At 49.2% G+C, this 15,032-nt stretch overlaps 1 protein-coding gene across 1 annotated transcript; it reads left to right on the top strand.

Moving 5' to 3' along the window:
* Positions 1–2,477: 2,477 nt before the first annotated feature.
* LOC123172609 (uncharacterized) lies at positions 2,478–4,445 on the top strand. Its single transcript, XM_044589566.1, has 2 exons — positions 2,478–3,937; positions 4,174–4,445. The coding sequence occupies exons 1-2, from the start codon at positions 2,659–2,661 to the stop codon at positions 4,209–4,211; spliced, it is 1,317 nt and encodes a 438-aa protein (XP_044445501.1). The 5' UTR covers positions 2,478–2,658; the 3' UTR covers positions 4,212–4,445.
* The last annotated feature ends 10,587 nt before the right edge of the window (positions 4,446–15,032 follow it).

Below are 15,032 nucleotides of genomic sequence, written 5' to 3'. Positions count from 1 at the left end.
TGAGGTTGAGATTCTGGCACTCTTGGACATGGCCATCGTTGATTTACCGGACCAACGCTCATGCACGCGTGAAAAATGTGAGCAACATGCATGACAAGGAACATGTCCTGCCCGAAGAATCCACCTAAAAATACTCCTAGTGGGGCACGTGGTGCGCAGCAAACAAAAATTCTACCGCACGACCCAACGACATGACGTGGATATAGATCACCGGTTTATCGCTAGATGCACAGTCCGGCCGATTTTTGTGTTTTGACCCTATGCACAAAGTTTAGCCGATATGACCCACGTTTGACAATATTTTGGGATTTGACAATTTTCCTACAGCCGAAACCTGGGGGTAGGAAAACGGCAACCGGTACCATGTCACGGGTTCCTCGCTGACGTGGCATAATGGCCCTGCATGGTGGTAGGGTGCAATAACCCACCGCCCAGTTCGTTGGCGGTAGGGTCCTTCGCCAGTGCACGGTTCTCACTAGTAGAAAAATGGTCATTTGTCCTGGTTCGTAAGGACTTTCTGTCCCGGTTTTGAAACCGGGACTAAAAGGTCATTACTAATGCCCTTGGCCTTTAGTCCCGGTTCTTATAAGAACCGGGACAGATGGGTCTCCACGTGGCCGCTGCGGCCAGCCCACGCAGGGGGGCTTTGGTCCCGGTTGATGACACCAACCGGGACTGTTGGGATATACCCCACGGTATAAACCGCCGGATGTATGACCCGGCTGGAGTTTGGCGATTCACTGGCGACCCGCTTGGACCTGGCGGTTTACGATTCATTTGTAATCCGGCAGGCGGGTCAGAGGAGCGACAAGACCCGGTGACCCAACGGGCGGTTCATGAAAGGCTGGTTTATGTTAATGGTAGGCCGGTTTAAGAGGAAAGCACAAGGAATATTCTCCTACAAAGGAAGCAAGACTAGGACTCCACTTGTAATAGAGTAATCTTAATCCAACTAGAACTAGTCATGTAAACTGCCCCTTCAACATATATAAGGAGGGGCAGGGCTCCCCAAAGAGAACAAGCAAGAAGAAACAATCTCTAGGGCTAGACACAATTAGAGGAGAGCCGGTTTACGGCGACTCCCTCATGAGCATAATGAGACCTAGCCTCAAACAGCATGTAGGGCTATTACCGGATGATGTTTCCCGGGGCCCGAAGCTGTCTAAACCCTTGTCTTGTGTTGCGTTTCTCGATTCCGCTCAACCCCTCTCAAGCTACCACATAGATGCGTTGGCCTCACGACTAAGTCCTCTCACTAGGACATCTGCCGTGACAAATCCACGACAGTTGGCGCTCACCGTGGGGCTCGCGCACGGTGGAGTTAAATTCTTGAAGGGAGATCTTTAAGAAACGAGAAGCTCGCGTTTGCCGGATGAATAAGAGTCGGCGTGAAGTTCAGGGATTGAGGAGATTGCAACCTGAGTGAATAAGGAAGAGCCGGTACGGAACAATCATGCAAGATAACCCGGCATGGGACGAAACTTGGTCAGAGCCGGCAAATTCACCATGTTATGCTTCGAATCATGATTAACCTTGGGGCTCGATGTATGACGAGGTTCTGGTCCAAGAGAAACTAGAGTTGCATCGGATACACTGCCGCAAAATTGCCAAGTTGATATGACCGACAGGCGATCCAGTCCAAAGCCGGATTGAATTTTTTTTTAGAGCGGTGACACATGTCGCTGAGACCGACTGGATGTCCATTACGCACCGCTAAAAGCCTGATACTACAGCACGTAACTTCCGTCCACAGCAGCCGTGTTACAGGAGCGCTTCAAGTCCCGACGGAGAAGTACTACTTTGCTTTCCAAGACGGTTTGATTGTTGCTAGCTCGTATGATCAAAACCGACGCTCAACGGAAGCCTCTATGACTGTTTGTACTACTACTAGTATCTCACGCGAGGAAAAAATCAGTTTCTGGTTCAGTCTTCCGTTGTTATGTGCACACCTAGCCAACACAGCGGCATATATGATCAAATTACAAAGAATCAGTCAAAGCTGCGTCCGAGATGGATTGGCACAAGGATCTAACGTCAAGACAAATTTCCACCGCCCCGCCGTCTCAAAAACGCACTAGTCAAGGAGAGTATATTGCGTCAATTCAATAAATTAGTACTACTTTCTCACCTGGAGATTAAGAAGCTACCATTGGTTTACGTCATCACGTCAAGACAAACATCAGCTATTATATTTAATTGATGCCCAAGGCAAATACAGCTGCAGTACTTGCGTCAAACCGCCTCCATCTTGCACTGCATCGGGGCCTCCGTCTCCGCTGCCAGGTCTCGCTACTACGGCCGTGTGGCCGCAGCCTCTGGCGATTCATGTTAAAGTATTTCCTTTTGTTCATATCACAGGTACTTTCCGTTTTAAAATAGATGATCCAATTTTGTACTAAAGTTAGTACAAAGTTGGGTCATCTATTTTAAAACGGGGGTAGGAATGTAATCCTACCGAATCCTTGTTGTATATTTCGGTTGGGATCTCTCTGATTCACCTTGATTAGCAAGGCATGTAATTCTTATATATGTGAATACAAGGCGCCCTTCAGGTGGCGTGCAATACACAAACCTACTTGTTTTCTTGGTATCAGCTGCAACCTCGATCCATCCTCGTCCAACCCCGGCGCTCACCACCCCTGATCTCACCTCCACTCTATGACAACCGCCTCAGGCACCGCGTCCGCTACAAGCTCCAGCCTCACCTCCCCCACCTTGCCATCAACCATGAACTCCACCTCCGGCGCCCTCGTCACGGCTGCTCTGCCCGCCTCCGCCTCGCCAGCTGTGCATGTCGCCAGCGTGCGCACCCATGTGCCCGTCACGCTCGACCTCGCCGCCTCGAACTTCACCAAGTGGCGGATGCTTGTCCGTGTCCTCTTCAGCAAGTATGACTTGCTTCCCCACGTCAACGCCATCACTGCCGCGGCGGACCGCACGCCAGACTGGACTCGCGACGACTACGTCGTTCGGTCGTGGCTCTACGGGTCCATCTCCGACGAAATCCTCGACATAATCATGGCGGAGGATCAAACGGCCCAGGAAGCATGGACGCTCATCACCAACCTTTTTCTGGACAATCAGATGACTCGCGCTGTTTACCTCGAGGCGGAGTTTCGAGGCCTCGTCCAAGGCGATCTCTCCATCACCGCTTACTGTCATCGCCTCAAGGCCCTTTCGGATGCTCTCAGCGACGTCGGCACACCCGTCTCCGACCAAACGCTCGTCCTCAACTGCCTCCGTGGGCTCAACCCGCGCTTCTCCGACATCACCACGATCGTCACTATGCAGAGCCCCTTGCCGTCCTTCGCCCAGACGCGCTCTCTTCTCACTCTGCGCGAGACGCAGCTCGCGAACTCCACAGCCGTGGGGAACCAGACTGCGCTCTACAGCGGAGGTCCGTCCCATGGCGCAGGCAGCTCCAACTCGTCCGGCCAACACCACGACGGCTCGGACCGCGGCGATGGCAACCGCGGCGGCGGCAACTCCAGCGGTGGCCGCAACGGTGGCAATTGGCGCAAGAAAAAGGGCAACGGCGGCTACAACGCGAGCGGCAACTCCGGTGGTCAACGCTCCAACACTCATGCATCCTCTGTTGGCCCGTGGGTTTGCTTTAACCCGTACACAGGCCAGCAACTCCAGGCGTCTCCAGTACTGAGGCAGAACACCGGGGCTGGCCTGCTCGGCGCACGGCCACCTGCGCTAGCACCCGCCCAAGCCTTCACCTCTCTGGCTCCCTTGCATGGGCAGGCGTTCGGCACCAATCCGCCACCAGTTCCCGGCTACGGCGGCACTCCCTCTGTTCCCGGCCACGGTGGCGCTCCATCGTGGGATTGCACCGCACTCATGGCCGCCCTCAACAATGCTGCAACCCCCTCGACCGTCGGTGAGTGGGTCATGCATTCTGGAGCCACCTCACATATGGCCTCCGACCCCGGTATGCTCCACACTCTCATTCCTTCCTCCTCTTCTTCTACTGTCACCGTGGGTAATGGCTCCACCTTGCCCATCTCTCACACCGGCGACACATCTCTCAATACTTCCGCTCGCTCTCTTCTTCTTCGCAATGTCTTAGTTGTTCCTACTATTGTCAAAAATTTACTTTCCGTTCGTCGTTTCACTATTGACAATCTTTGCTCAATTGAATTTGACCCGTTCAGCTTTTCTGTGAAGGACCTTCGCACCAAGGCCGTGATTCTTCGTTGCAATAGCCTCGGCGACCTCTACGTCTTCCCATCCGCGGTCCTCAACCACCACGCCCATGGACTCCTCGCCACCACCACCACCGAGCTATGGCATCGTCGCTTAGGTCACCCGGGACGTGACGCCATGTCCCAACTATAAGAATTCCTTTATCTCATGTAATAAAGCAGCCACACATGTTTGTCATGCATGTCAACTTGGCAAACACGTGCGCTTGCCCTTCGCTAGGTCTACTTCAATAAGCGTCGAACCTTTTAAGTTGATTCATTGTGATCTTTGGACTTCACCCCTTTTGAGCAATTCTGGTTTCAAATATTACCTCATTATTGTCGACGATTTTTCTCACTTCATGTGGACGTTTCCCCTTCGCCACAAATCTGAAACCGCCAACACTCTACTTAACTTTGTTGCTTATATACGCACACAGTTTTCCCGGCCTCTTGTTGCTATGCAAGCCGACAACGGAACCGAGTTTCTCAACTCCACGGTCACCAACTTCTTCTCCACCCACGGCATTCACCTTCGCCTCTCGTGTCCGTACACATCTGCCCAAAACGGCAAGGCCGAACGTGCCATCCGCACCATCAACGACGTCGTTCGTACACTTATTTTTCCAGTCTTCTATGCCACCTTCCTACTGGGCCGAAGCCCTTGCCACGGCCACGTATCTCGTCAACATTCGCCCCTCCCAATCCATTGGCTTTGCGGTGCCCTACATACGCCTCCACGACACTCCACCGAACTACGCCGCCCTCCGTGTCTTTGGTTGCCTCTGTTATCCCAACCAGTCTGCTACGGCCACAAATAAACTCTCTCACGCTCTACCGCTTGTGTCTTCCTAGGATCCTACCCAAGCAACCACAAAGGCTATCGCTGCCTTGATATTAGCACTCGTCGAGTCATTCTGTCCCGCCATGTGGTATTTGACGAGACCATATTTCCCTTCTCCTACTCTCAGGAGCGTCCAACTGATCCCATCGCCGCACTTGATTTTCTACTAGACCTAGCAGTCACGCAGCACACACCAAACCTGCATGCATCCTCGTCTCCTACCATGCATGGCAACAGCAGCGTTGCACCCACTCCTAGCCCCACGCCCCACAACGCCGCACCCGGGGCCACGCCTCGCAATATCCCGCTCAGCTCCCCAGCGCGCCTGCAACCCACCCAAGCACCCGGGTTCCCCCGCGCGCGCAACCCGCCCTGCATGCGCACCCACAACCCGCCATGCATGACGGCTCTTCGCCTCCCTCCGTGTATGACCGGCCAAACACAACTCCTGCCGTGGTTTCTACCCCACCAGGTCCACCACGTTCTCCCTCTAGCGCAACATCCAACTCTAGCGACCCATCTCCTCCGGTTGTAGTTCACCGGCCTCCGTCACCATCTAATACCCATACCATGGTCACTCGAGCGAAACGCGGTCTCTTTCAGCCCGTCGACCGTCTCAACCTTCATGTTTCCCACTCGACTCCTTCTCCTATTCCTAAAACATACCGGGGAGCACTACATGACCCGCACTGGCGTCGTGCTATGAACGAGGAATTTGATGCTCTTGTTGCTAACAGGACGTGGTCTTTTGTTCCACGTCCTCCTCGTGCTCATGTTGTTTCAGGGAAGTGAATCTTCAAACATAAATTTCACTCGAACGGCAACCTTGCACGGTACAAGGCGCGATGCGTCGTACGTGGCTACTCTCAACAACCAGGCATTGACTTCGATGAGACTTTTAGCCCTGTTGTGAAGCCCGCCACGATCCGTATTGTTCTCAGTCTTGCCGTCTCCCGGTCCTGGCCGATCCACCAGCTCGATGTTAAGAACACATTTCTCCATGGCAATCTTGACGAGGAGGTTTACTGTCAGCAGCCCCCAGGCTTCATCGATGCTCGCTGCCCAGATTATGTGTGCCGCCTACACAAATCTCTCTACGGTCTCAAGCAGGCGCCGCGTGCTTGGTACCAACGGTTCGCACTATTTGCACATCGGCTTGGCTTCATTGCTTCCAAGTCAGATGTCTCTCTGTTCATCTACAAGCGTGGACACGATCTTGCCTACATCCTCTTGTATGTGGACGACATTTTCATCACCGTGTCCACGGACGAGCTCCTTCGACGTCTCACACAACAGCTTCATGCAGAGTTTGCCATGACAGACCTCGGCACCCTGTCATTTTTCCTCGGCATCTCCGTCACTCGGACCTCCTCTAGCATGGTCCTCTCTCAGCGACAGTATGCGCTGGATCTTCTGCAACGTGCTGGCATGATTGACTGTCACCCGTATTGACACTAAGTGCAAGCTCTCAGCTCAGGATGGCCCTCTTCTTTCCGATCCCACGGAGTATCGGAGTTACGCTGGTGCTTTGCAGTATCTCACCCTGACACGCCCAGACATCGCGCACGCGGTGCAGCAGGCCTGTCTGTACATGCATGCACCCCGAGAGCCTCACATGCACTTGGTCAAGCGCATTCTCCGCTACATCAAGGGCACCCTTGATCTCAGCTTGCATCTCTCCGGCTCATCCTCGGTGGCACTTACTGCTTATTCTGATGCTGATTGGGCGGGGTGTCCTGACACTTACTTCTCGATTCACTACGGGCTGGAGGGAAATCCGGACGACCCCACAACAACTTGCCGGCCTGCCACCTCCGCCTTGGGGTACCTGCTTGGTGGGAGGACAGGCGGATTAATCCTGCGCTGTTAAGAAGAACAGAGGTTATCTACGAACATTGCGTACGGATCATTTGTCGTACTAATGCACCAGGTGATATCCATCCAGTTTACCTTTTATCAGTAAATACTTATTAATTTTTTGTGAAAACAACCACTCTGCCCTATAGTGTTGTTATATACAGGTAAATTACTCATTACAAAAGTGGTGTTATACCACGGATGCACGTTCGGCTGTACCGTGCGACTTCACGGACAGGCTTGTCATGGTCCGGTTTACATCAACGCGTCGGCCGACTCGCCCGTCCGCGCCGCATTACAGCGCCACAGACGACTCGCCCGCCCGCCCTCGCGACCGGTTCACGCGTCCGCATCGGCTTACAACGAGGAGGATAATTTGCTCGTCCGCATCGGCTTACAACGCCGCGGCCGATTCATCTGTCTGCTCCTGCGGCCGATTCACCCGTGAGTGATTTCAGTTTCACTTAGTGATCATCAACTTCATGGCGGATTATTTTCGGCCTAAACACATCAGGTGATATCCATCTAAAATATATTTTAGCACATATTAAGAGCAGTTTATCTTTGCCTTGGACTGCAATATTGTTTATGCAGGACAATTGTTCACTTCAAAAGCTATGGCTATGTCATGGATGTATAACTCGCGCCACCATTATAATGCGCTAGTATCTTACCATGCCATCAAGCTCGATGAATATATGTGCAAGCCGCCATTCTGCAGACCGGTCTACATCAACTAGCTGGGACTGCGCCTGTGATTGACTCGCGCGTCTGCACCAGTTTACAACGCCACGAACGACTCGCCCGTCCGCTCTCGCGGCTGGTTCACGCGTCCGCGCCGGTTTACAACGAGGAGGACAACTCGCTTGTCCGCACCAGCATACAACGCCGTGGCCGACTCATCTATGTTGCCTCTGATGCTGCGGTCGTTTTTACCGTCCGTCTCTTGCGGCCTGGTCTACATCAACATACCGGGCCGCACCTGTATGCATGAGCTGTTTATTGAGTATAAGCAAATCACAGCTTGGGTAGCCCGGTTTTCTTTCAACAAAATGGAGGCAAATTATCATATACTATCAACCGCCGTCTGCACTGGTTGGGTCAATAGGCAGGCACACAAGTCGCCGCCACTACAGTTTGGTTAACTTCAAATCACCAGTTGGAAGGAACCATTGGCCGAGTTGCTGACACGGCTCATACGGGATCATTTATAACCTGCCGCAGTCACCTCAAACCTTCTGTGGATTCACATCGTGCTATCAACACCAATGATATACAAGTTATGCCGGTTTATATCACGGTCAAATATGAAGAATCTCAAGCTAACTCCTCGAGTCACCTTTGAGACTCGGGGGCTACGATGACATGACTCAGCAAATTTTGCCAGTTTCAGCAAATTTAAGAACCCTAGGACGATGGAGGGAAAGATAACCCGGTCCCGGAGGCTATTGTTATATTGATGAAAATTTAAAGGCCGTCAGGAAATTTCCGGCTTAGAAAGTATATGACAGTTACAAGATCCCGACTCAATGAAGAAGATCCGGGTCTTCAGAAAGGATTCCGGTTTAAAATCCGGCTCAAGGGAAGTCAGTCTCACTTAAGCTCTCAAATATCCGGTTTACAATCCGGTTCAAGGGAAAGACGTCTCCCACAAAGCTTTGAAGCTCTCAATATCCGGTTCAAGAAGAATTTATCTCTTGCAAAAAATTAAAGGGACCAAAGAGAGTCTGTTGCAAAAGCACAACTCAAACATAGGTGCCCCTTGAGCACAGCTCACAATAATCACTTGGGGGCTTGGTCGTATTCGAACCATAGCTACACCTCTTGATCGGCACAATGCCACAATATCACTTGGGGGCTTGGTCGTATCCGAACCATAGCTACATCTCTTGATCGGCGCAATGCCACAACATCACTTGGGGGCTTGGTCATATCCGAACCATAGTCACACCTCTTGATTGGCTCAAAGCCAAATTACTCCGGGGCCAAAGAGAGTGTTGTCAAACAACAACTCAAACATAGGCACCCACTGAGCATGGCTCAAAATGTTACTTGGGGATTCTTTGCTGTCGAAATGAACAAAGAATCTACACTTGTAATAGGCTATCAAGCCATGGCTTGGAAGCCTGGTGTATACACCTAAAACCCCGGGTTAGCATGCCTCTTTAAGTAAGTCACTCCGCCCAGGTAAACCTGGTATGACCCATCGAACTTTGACAAGTTACTCTAATAAGACCCTGAACTTGTCAAGTTAAAATGATGATTGGTTAAGGATTGAGGACCATCTTAAAAGGCTTTGTAAAATGGTTTAACTCAGTGGCCTGGCAGCCCATGAAAAGCCTCGAATTTGGGGCCTGGCAGCCCGTGAAAAGCCTCGACTACAAGGTTTTCATTTGCTTTTATTTGCTAAGTTTTTCTCTTTGGATGAGATTTCTAATGTTTTGCTGAACCGGCGTTCATTAACCCAGCTTCACTTTCAACTACAAGTTGTCAGTTTATGATCAGTTATAATCCGGAGACTATCAACCCGGTCTGGTTTCGACTATAAGTCGCCAGTGTTATATATGGATAATCCGGTGTTTATCACAACACGGTACGGTTTATCATAAACCGGCACAATATGGAAGGAGTTATCAATACTCATGATTAGGGTTATCACCCTTACTACAAAAAGTTGGTAAACCAGTGATGTGATTCAATGTCACAGGTATGATATATTTCATATTTGATTATTCTTAAGTGCAGCCTTGGTTATAAACCCGGGTTATATGTTGGGCATTATGACCCGTCCGGTGGTAAACCGCCAGGACACTTTAAACTTGTTGTATGCAGAAACAGGTTGAATAAAGCATGATTATAAATCATCGGCGTTTATTAACCCGGCCTGGCTTTCGACTATAAGTCGCCAGTATGATGATAAATTATCCAGTGTTTATTAACCCGGCATGGCTTTTGACTATAAGTCGCCAGTATGATGATAAATCATCCAGTGTTTATTAACCCGGACTGGCTTGGGATTATAATTCGCCAGTATATATTTGGGTTGCGCCATTGGAATCATGCGCTCATAAATCATTGGATTATATTATTCAAATCTTCACATAGCCAACATGGCTGGATTTTATTATGGTTATCAGTAACCGGTATTATGATTAAGGTTTTCAAAGTCGCTTTAGCGCAATGGCTATTATATTATCAATAGGTATGATTTATTCTACAATTGAAGGAATAGTCCCGAGTCGCTGCAGGCTTACGACCCGGCACTTGGGGGCTACATTATTCACGTTGAGATTTCATCAAATATGCAAGTCTCATGTCGCTGCAAGCATGCACCATGACACTTGGGGGCTAATGCAAAGTCATGTTTTGCTCACTTTATTGAAGACCCGACTCATCACATTATAATGAGCCGGCCCTTGGGGGCTACCAATTGCTCCTGTCAACAATTCAAGGTACACAAGTTTTAAAACTATTATATTGACAGATCCACTACTCAGTTGGTAAAGCACAAAGCTCTTAACCTTGTGGACGTGGGTTCGAAGCCCCATGGTGGAGTTACATCATATGATGTTATTTTCAATGAAGCATGATCACATTTATAAAGTCCCTGATCATTATTGCATAATGACCCGGCCCTTGGGGGCTACACTGGTTGAAGTTTTTATGAGTATAAGGCAATTACAAGTCCCAGGTTGCTGCAAGCATGACAACACGGCACTTGGGGGCTACATATATGGAGTATTCAGTTTTTACTAGTGACTGAGATGAACAACATGGATTTCTTCAAAGTGGCAGTAATTATATGGAAACAAGTCTCAAATCATCACTTTGTTCTGTTCAAGACTTGGGGGCTACAGGTAATATGGATATAAGGGAGAAATATCTTCCAATTTTCAGTTTTGAGCTAACCAGATTGACCCGGAGTCTGCAACAATTATGACCCGGCGTCACCAACAATTATTGACCCGGCGTCACCAATCATTATGACCCGGTGTCTGCAACAATCATAACCCGGCATCATCAATAATCATGAACCAGCGTTGGGAACAATCATGAACTGGCGTTGGCAACAATAGTGACCCGGAATTATCAATTTTTATAACCCGGCGACTTTGGAAATCATAGATCGGCAAGTTCTATATTTTCAAGCCGGCTGAATATCAGTTGAATATTTGAAGACCAATATTTTTGTCAAATCAGAGTATTGAAGGCCGATTTAAAAGGATTCTTTATTTGCAATATTTCTTCTACAAGCAAATTGATTATGAAGCTGGTCTAATGACCCGGATTTTCTAGAAGAAGGAACTAACAAGGACTTAAGGATGATCAGATGCCGGCTTACAAGAATATTTAACCCGGAGCGCAACCTGTCAAATTCCTTCTTGTGTTTATGTTGCAGGATCAGTTTAAGATGGATAAATCCAAATTAAACTGGGGGCTAATGTCGGGGATATACCCCGCGGTATAAACCGCCGGATGTATGACCCGGCTGGAGTTTGGCGATTCACTGGCGACCCGCTTGGACCTGGCGGTTTACGATTCATTGGTAATCCGGCAGGCGGGTCAGAGGAGCGACAAGACCCGGTGGCCCAACGGGCGGTTCATGAAAGGCCGGTTTATGTTAATGGTGGGCCGGTTTAAGAGGAAAGCACAAGGAATATTCTCCTACAAAGGAAGCAAGACTAGGACTCCACTTGTAATAGAGTAATCCTAATCCAACTAGGACTAGTCATGTAAACCGCCCCTTCAACATATATAAGGAGGGGCAGGGCTCCCCAAAGAGGGACAAGCAAGAAGAAACAATCTCTAGGGCTAGACACAATTAGAGGAGAGCCGGTTTACGGCGACTCCCTCATGAGCACAATGAGACCTAGCCTCAAATAGCATGTAGGGCTATTACCGGATGATGTTTCCCGGGGCCCGAAGCTGTCTAAACCCTTGTCTTGTGTTGCGTTTCTCGATTTCGCTCAACCCCTCTCAAGCTACCACATAGATGTGTTGGCCTCACGACTAAGTCCTCTCACTAGGACATCTGCCGTGACAAATCCATGACAGGGACCAAAAGGCATCCACGCGTCAGCAGCTGGCTGTGTTTTTTTTTTGAAAGGGGCTGGTTTAGGGGTTTTGGGAGTTAATTTAGGTTGTTATTAGCTAGCTAATAGAGAGAAGTGTCCTGTCTTATATCTCCGTGCTTGGTTTACCAATGCTACTGCTATGCCTAAACATGGCTTAGATTGAAGTGAAGGCAACATGTGGTGCATGTCGAAAGTAATACTAATCCTAACTTTGATCAAGTTTGGATTGTACTACTTTCGACATGCAGCACATGCATGTTGCCTTCACTTCAATCCAATCCATGTTCATTTCACCCGCTGATATATAATAACTCTTCATGCTCGCATCATGAATCATAATATATAATAACAAGTCCTACTAATCACCATCATACAACTTCTACTCGTTATTAATAACAAGTCATACGATCATCATCCTCATAGTCATCGAACCAACCCTATTTAATTGTTCTTAGCACATGATCATCAGTATTAGGTAGGACCTAAATACCCTATTTAAGGTAAAATAGCATAAAACAATATAGACCCTGACTCTCCATTATGGAGAATGGAGATCATCATGTCTCCAATTCTTGCGCTTCGCTTCCTTTTGCTTCCAAAAACCTCCTTACGACTGTCCATACATTTTTTTCCATTTTTTTATTAGCATGTCTCCGCTTCTTTGAGAAATCCGGTGTGGAAAGTTGAGATTCGTAGGATGACCTGGATATATGTTCAAAACACGAAGGCTGCCATTCTGATACATCAAATGAGGCACACAATCCTCTGGGATTCACTGTTGAAAAACATAGTAATTGTTGGGGAACGTAGCAATAATTCAAAATTTTCCTACGTGTCACCAAGTTCAATCTAGGAGATGCTAGCAATGAGAGAGAGGGAGTGCATCTTCATACCCTTGAAGATCGCTAAGCGGAAGTGTTACAAGAACGCGGTTGATGGAGTCGTACTCGCGGCGATTCAAATCGCGGAAGATCCGATCTAGCGCCGAACGGACGGCGCCTCCGCGTTCAACACACGTACAGCCCGGGGACGTCTCCTCCTTCTTGATCCAGCAAGGGGAGAGGAGAAGTTGAGGGAGAACTCCAGCAGCACGACGGCGTGGTGGCAATGGAGCTCGTGGTTCTCCGGTGGAGCTTCGCTAAGCACTACGGAGGAGGAGGAGTTGGAGGAGGAGAGGGCTGCACCAGGACAGGGGTGCGGCTGCCCTCCCACCCCTCCACTATATATAGGGGCAAGGGAGAGGGGGGCCGGCCCCTTAGATCCCATCTGGTGGGAGGGGCGGCGGCCAGGGAGGGTGGCTTGCCCCCCAAGTCAAGGGGGCGCCCCCTCCAGGGTTTCCCCCAACCCTAGGCGCATGGGCCCTAGGGGAAGGTTGGTGCCCAGCCCACTTAGGGGCTGGTTCCCTTCCACCTACAGCCCATAAGGCCCTCCGGGGCAGGTGGACCCTCCCGGTGGACCCCCGGAACCCCTTCGGTGGTCCCGGTACAATTCCGGTATACCCCCGAATATTCCCGGTGACCGTATGGTGACTTCCCATATATAAATCTTTACCTCCGGACCATTCCGGAACTCCTCGTGACGTCCGGGATCTCATCCGGGACTCCAAACAACCTTCGGTAACCACATACTATTTCCCATAACAACTCTAGCGTCACCGAACCTTAAGTGTGTAGACCCTACGGGTTCGGGAACCATGCAGACATGACCGAGACACCTCCCCGGCCAATAACCAATAGCGGGATCTGGATACCCATATTGGCTCCCACATGTTCCACGATGATCTCAACAGATGAACCACGATGTCGGGGATTCAATCAATCCCGTATACAATTCCCTTTGTCTATCGGCATGTTACTTGCCCGAGATTCGATCGTCGGTATCCCAATACCTCGTTCAATCTTGTTACCGGCAATTCTCTTTACTCGTTCCGTAACGCATGATCCCGTGGCTAACTCCTTAGTCACATTGAGCTCATTATGACGATGCATTACCGAGTGGGCCCAGAGATACCTCTCCGTCATACGGAGTGACAAATCCCAGTCTCGATTCGTGCCAACCCAACAGACACTTTCGGAGATACCTGTAGTGCACCTTTATAGCCACCCAGTTACGTTTTGACATTTGGTACACCCAAAGCATTCCTACGGTATCCGGGAGTTGCACAATCTCATGGTCTAAGGAAACGATACTTGACATTAGAAAAGCTCTTAGCAAACGAACTACACGATCTTGTGCTATGCTTAGGATTGGGTCTTGTCCATCACATCATTCTCCTAATGATGTGATCCCGTTATCAATGACATCCAATGTCCATGGTCAGGAAACCATAACCATCTATTGATCAAGGAGCTAGTCAACTAGAGGCTTACTAGGGACATGTTGTGGTCTATGTATTCACACATGTATTACGGTTTCCAGTTAATACAATTATAGCATGAACAATAGACAATTATCATGAACAAGGAAATATAATAATAACCATTTTATTATTGCCTCTAGGGCATATTTCCAACAGTCTCCCACTTGCACTAGAGTCAATAATCTAGTTCACATCACTATGTGATTGTAATGAATCCAACACCCATGGGGTTTGTTCATATCTCGCTTGTGAGAGAGGTTTTTTAGTCAACGGGTCTGAACCTTCCAGATCCGTGTGTGCTTTACAAATCTCTATGTCATCTTGTAGATGCAGCTACCACGCGCTACTTGGAGCTATTCCAAATAACTGCTCTACTATACGAATCCGGTTTACAACTCAGAGTCATCCGGATTAGTGTCAAAGTTTGCATCGACGTAACCCTTTACAATGAACTCTTTTACCACCTCCATAATCGAGAAAATTCCTTAGTCCACTAGTTACTAAGGATAAGTTCGACCGCTGTCATGTGATCCATTCCTGGATCACTCTTGTACACCTTGACTGACTCATGGCAAGGCACACTTCAGGTGCGGTACACAACATAGCATACTGTAGAGCCTACGTCTAAAGCATAGGGGACGACCTTCGTCCTTTCTCTCTCTTCTGCCGTGGTCAGGTCTTGAGTCTTACTCAATACTCACACCTTG

Source organism: Triticum aestivum, chromosome 1D (genome assembly GCF_018294505.1).
Source record: "Triticum aestivum cultivar Chinese Spring chromosome 1D, IWGSC CS RefSeq v2.1, whole genome shotgun sequence".
Classification (NCBI taxonomy): domain Eukaryota; kingdom Viridiplantae; phylum Streptophyta; class Magnoliopsida; order Poales; family Poaceae; genus Triticum; species Triticum aestivum.
Note: the sequence above shows the minus strand (reverse complement) of the source record. Positions and strands in the feature narration are given on the sequence as shown.